This window comes from Nematolebias whitei, chromosome 10 (genome assembly GCF_014905685.2).
Source record: "Nematolebias whitei isolate Nwh7 chromosome 10, NemWhi1, whole genome shotgun sequence".
NCBI classification, from domain to species: Eukaryota; Metazoa; Chordata; class Actinopteri; order Cyprinodontiformes; family Rivulidae; genus Nematolebias; species Nematolebias whitei.
This window is the reverse complement of record NC_056507.1, coordinates 122,275-127,826: the sequence shown is the minus strand read 5'-3', so window position 1 is coordinate 127,826 and position 5,552 is coordinate 122,275. Positions and strand designations below refer to the sequence as shown.

General features: G+C 44.7%; 1 protein-coding gene across 1 annotated transcript in view; it reads left to right on the top strand.

Moving 5' to 3' along the window:
* pot1 (protection of telomeres 1 homolog) overlaps positions 1-5,552 on the top strand; it is a 213,094-nt gene that overhangs the window by 159,493 nt on the left and 48,049 nt on the right. The window contains exon 9 of the mRNA XM_037683052.1: positions 1,274-1,458. Coding sequence (XP_037538980.1) covers positions 1,274-1,458 — 185 coding nt within the window. The remainder of the gene's footprint in view (positions 1-1,273; positions 1,459-5,552) is intronic.

Sequence of the window (5,552 nt, the reverse complement as noted above, 5' to 3'; positions counted from 1 at the left end):
GGTGTGGGGGTTGGTTGGTTGGTTGGTTGGTTGGTTGGTTGGTTGGTGTGTGTGTGTGTTGGTTGCTTGGTGTGTTGGTTGCTTGGTGTGTTGGTTGCTTGGTGTGTTGGTTGCTTGGTGTGTTGGTTGCTTGGTGTGTTGGTTGCTTGGTGTGTTGGTTGGTGTTAAGCACTTTGATAACAGGTTCTGTTTTAAATGTGCTCTATAAATAAAGTTGACTTGACTTGACTCTTGGTCACATATTCCGGAAACATAATGTCAATTTTCACTGTTACGCAGATGACACCCAGCTCTACATTTCTTCAAAACCCAATTCATCTCTTCCACCTTCCTCCCTATCGGACTGTCTTATGGAAATTAGATTATGGTTTTCCTCAAATTTTCTTAAACTCAACAGTAAGAAAACAGAAGTTTTACTTGTTGGCACAGTCTCCACTTTAACCAAATCGCAAAGTTTTTCCATCAATATTGACAACTCCCATGTTCTTCCTTCCCCTCAGGTAAAGAGTCTGGGTGTCATACTTGATAATACACTTTCATTTCAATCTCATATTAACTCTATCACCCGGTCTGCATACTTCCATTTACGTAACATCAACCGACTTCGTCCCTTTTTTACTCCTCACGCTGCTGCCATCCTTGTCCATAGCCTTATCACCTCCAGGATTTATTATTGCAACTCTCTTCTTTTTGGTCTCCCGAATAAGACTCTGCATAAACTCAAACTCCTCCAGAACGCTGCAGCTCGGGTCATAACTTGTACCCCATTCAGAGAACACATCACCCCGGTTCTGCAGCAGCTTCACTGGTTGCCCATAGAAGCTAGAATAAATTAAAAAATTTTAACTCTCACGTTCAAGTGCATCCATAACCTTGCCCCTCCTTACCTGTGTGATCTGCTTCACATCTCCACTGCTTCACGTTCCCTCAGATCCTCATCTGCCACTCATTTCATTGTTCCTTCTGCCCGTCTCATCACCATGGGGAACAGAGCCTTCAGTCGCTGTGCTCCTCAGCTCTGCAACTCCCTCCCTCCTGTCATCAGGAACACAGACTCTCTTCCCTCTTTTAAATCACAACTAAAAACACATCTGTTTAAACAGGCATATTCTCTTTAACTTTGTTTTAAGTGTTGTTTTATTGTGACTTATTTTTAATTATTTGTTGATTCTGTTTTTATTAATTGCTGATTTTAATTGTTTTTGTAAGGTGACCTTGGGTTTTTGAAAGACGCCCTGAAATAAAATTTATTATTATTATTTTGTGCCATTAGCCTGGTGATTTCCTGAGGATCTACAACTTGCATGCAATCCCAGGGTCCAACAAAGTACCGGGCCTGACCAGCAGACAACCGGCAAAGATGGATCACCTGGCTTTTCATCTTCACGGGGGAACGTCGTTTGGCAAAGGCATCAGGATTCTGCCAGAAAACTGTCCAGATGTGCAAAAACTGAAGAGGTACAATCAAACCAGGAAACAAAACGGCTCAAATTTTCAGAAGTTGTACTTTATTACTGCTCAGTACTCTGGTTTCTGATTACATCTTTATCTGTACTCGCTCCCTTTATAATTCAATTCAGTTTATTTATATAGCGCCAAATCACAACAAAGTTGTCTCAGGGCACTTTACAGGAACATTCACATACATAAAAGCCAATTAGTAAAGTTCTCTATCTAAGGAATCCAGCAGACAAGTTGAATCTTGGCTTCGTTGCAGTCTCCCATCCTGAGCAAGCACAGTGGCAAAAGTGGAAAGGAAAAACTCTCTTTTAAAAGGAAGAAACCTCCAGCAGAACCAGGCTCAGGATAAGCGGCCATCTGCTTTGACCGGCTGGTTGAGAGGACAGGAAGGAGAGACAGACTAACATAGAATGGTAGGTCCAGGTATAGGTCCAAGTGTATCTGAAAGACAATAAAACACATGTTAAGGATAGAAAAAATAATTACAAATACAAAATAGGTTGAGCAGAGTAAGTAAAGACAGTAGTAGAGTGAAAATTGTGGTCAGTTGGTCCTCCAGCAGTTTAAGCCTATAGCAGCATAACTAAGGGACAGCTCAGGAAACCCAAGCCGACCCTAACTATAGGATTTAGCGAAAAGGAAAGTCTTGAGCCTAGTTTTAAAACTGGATAATGTGTCAGCCTCACGGACAGAGATTGGAAATTGGTTCCACAAGAGAGGAGCCTGATAACTGAAGGATCTGCCTCCCATTCTGTTTTTGTAAATTCTAGGAACCACAAGTAAACCTGCAGTCTGAGAGCGAAGTGCTCTGTTAGGAAATATTATAAATTATAAACACCCATATTCCTGTAGCAGCATTTCTTTTCTGTTTTTATTGACGTTCTTGTCTAGTGTATTTGTAACATCGTTTCATATTGAACAGTTAAAAAATGCATGAGGAAAGAAGAACTTCCGAAGGCAGACGCTTTTCCCTCCCGCTTCGGCTTTCCATTTGCTTTGTTCTGTGAACCCTATCGGTTTGGTTTAGGTATGCTAATTGCCAATGAACTGAACACGTTCTTCAATAGGTTCAGTTCAGGAACAAGCTCAGTGTCCTCCTCTCTTGCCCACAGCCAAACATACATACCACTTTCTTTTGACCAAAGGCTGTCCTGTCACACCTCAAATATTTTATCTACCACCTCAGTCATGGACCCTTCTTTTTCTACACGTTGGTCTTCAACCAAATCAGAAGATGTTGATACCTCCTTTGCCTCTCCCCCACGTCTCTAGAAGTCAGGTGAGGAAGCAGCTGGAGAGACTGAACCGGAATAAGGCTGCAGGTCCAGATGGTGTCAGTCTCAGAGTCCTGAAGGTCTGTGCAGAGCAGCTCTGTGAGATTCTGCAGCACCTCTTCAACCTTAAGCCCCCAGTATACTCCCGCGTACGTCCAAAGGCAGAGGTACGCACGTACGTACGCAGAGGTACGAGCGTACCCTCCAGGGCATGTCCGTGCAAAGCTCAATTTTTACGACCGCATACACGTACGCGGTGTCACACAATAAACTGCCCGGTGACGGACTGTTTTGTATGCGACACCAATGTATTCAATTCCCCTTCTTCATCTCTGATCTGGCCTATTCTTTTGTTTTTTTTGCCAAGAGGCAAGTGATCTCTTCCTCCTCCGTTGATGCCATGACTGAAATGGTGAGAAATGAAGGAATTTGTCACAAGCGAATTAAACTCGGGTCCAGCGTGGCTGCGGGAGGGTCTGGAGATTTCCTGGTGGGCTGGTCTGATGTGTGGGCTACAGAGCTAGCGCCCCGTTTTTTTTGTTTTTTTTAGATATTTTTATTAACAACATATAAACACAAAACACCACTGAGGCTGCCAGCGCTCGTTTTATTCCCCCGACCTGTCAATCAAATCAATAGGCGTGTCAGCAAATGACCAATCGGCGACCTCAATTTGTCCCAAAGGTAAACGCCTCTTGTCTGTGAAGCAGGGTGTACACTGGAGTCTGAAATCTGAACCCTCTGCGTACAGTACACGCGTACGTACGTGTGAACAGACATACACGGCAGTATATACTGGGGGCTTTAGCCTGATCCAGGAGAAGGTTCCAGTGTTGTAGAAAACCTCCTGCATTGTTCCAGTACCAAAGAAAACTCACCCATCAGTCTTCAATGACTATAGACCTGTTGCCCTGACATCACACATCATGAAGGTCCTACAGAGACTCCTGTTGGTCCACCTGACTAAACAAACAAGCTCATATCAGGACTGCAGTTTGCTTATCGGCGTGGACTTGGAGTTGAAGATGCCATCATACACCTGCTTCATAAAACTCACTGTCATCTAGAAAAGGCAGACAGCACTGTGAGAGTCATGTTCTTTGATTTTTCCAGTGCATTTAACACAAGCCAGCCTGATTTGCTTTGTCAGAAATTCCAGAAGACTCAGGTGGAGGCCTCAGCAATCACCTGGATCAAAGACTACCTGACAAACAGACCACGATTTGTGAGACTGAAGGGTTGTGTGTCTAACCAGGTGGTCATTAGCTCAGTAGCACCACAGGGTACTGTACTCTCACCATTCCTTTTCACTCTGGACACCTCAGATTTTCAGTACAAAACAGACTCCTGTCATCTGCAGAAATATTCAGATGACTCTGCAGTGGTCAGGTGTATCAGAGATGGACAAACAGCTTTGTGGCATGGAGTGGAAACAATCTCATCTTGAATGTGAACAAAACAAAGGAGATGATTGTAGATTTCAGGAGAAACAGGAACAGGTCCAACCCTATTTCCATCGTGGGAGAAGAAGTGGAGGTGGTGGAGAAGTATAAATACCTTGGGGTTCACCTGGACAACAGACTGGACTGGAGATGCAACAGTGAAGCCGTCTACAAGAAGATCCAGAGCAGACTGTACTTCTTGAGGAAGCTGAAGTCCTTCAGTGTTTGCAGTAAGATGCTGTATATCTTCTATAAGTCTGTTGTAGAGAGTGCTATCTCTTCTGCAATCATCTGCTGGGGTAGCAGCACCAGAGCAAGTGACTTCAAAAAGATCAGCAAGCTCATAAAGGAGGCTGGCTCATTTCTGGGGACTCCTCTAGAACCTTGGAGATGACTGTACAAACCATGTGTAATCCCCACCCACACCCACACACACACCATCGAGCGCAGCCGTCTGTATCCAAGCAAGTCTGCAGGTCCAGATGGATTGAGCCCCAAACTTCTGAAAGGATGTGTGGCTCAGCTGTGTGATGTTTTTCGGCACATTTTTCACCTGAGCTTGAGCATGAGGATGGTTTCTGCTCTGTGGAAAACAACATGCCTGGTCCCAGTGACAAAAAATAGCACCCAAACTCACACAGTGACTACAGACCTGTGGCCTTGACATCACATGCCATGAAGTCGCTGGAGAGGCTGATCCTGAAGCACGTCAGATCAGTGGTGGAACCATACCTGGACCCCCTACATTTTGCATAACATCCACACATTGGACTTGATGATGGCATCATCTGCCTGCTGCACAGAGCCTACATGCTCCTAGACAGGGCAGGCAGCACTGTAAGAGTCATGTTCTTTGACCTTTTCCAGTGCTTTTAACACCATCAGACCTGATCTACTCTCCAGTAAGCTCCTGGACATGCAGGTGAATGACTCGCTGTTCACCTGGATCAGAGACTACCTCACAGTTCGACCACAGTATGTGAGGCTGCAAAACACCATCTTGGACACCATACTGAGCAGCACAGGGGCTCCTCAGGGGACGGTCCTCTCACCATTTCTGTTCCCCCTCTACACCTTGGACTTCAGGTCCAACTCACAATCCTGCATCTGCAGAAGTTTTGGATGACTCTTGTCTTTGTGAGCTGCATCACTGGTGACCAAGAAGCTGAATACAGAGGTGTGGTGGACAGAACCACCTGCAACTCAACATTGGAAAAACTAAAGGGATGCAGGTGGACTACAGGAAGAAGACCAGCCCCCCTAACCCTATCATTCATTCATTCAACCTTTATTTAGACAGGTTAATCTCATTGAGCTTCTGGGAGTCATTTACAAGAGAGACCTGATATTAATAAAGAGTGATGACAACAGTGGA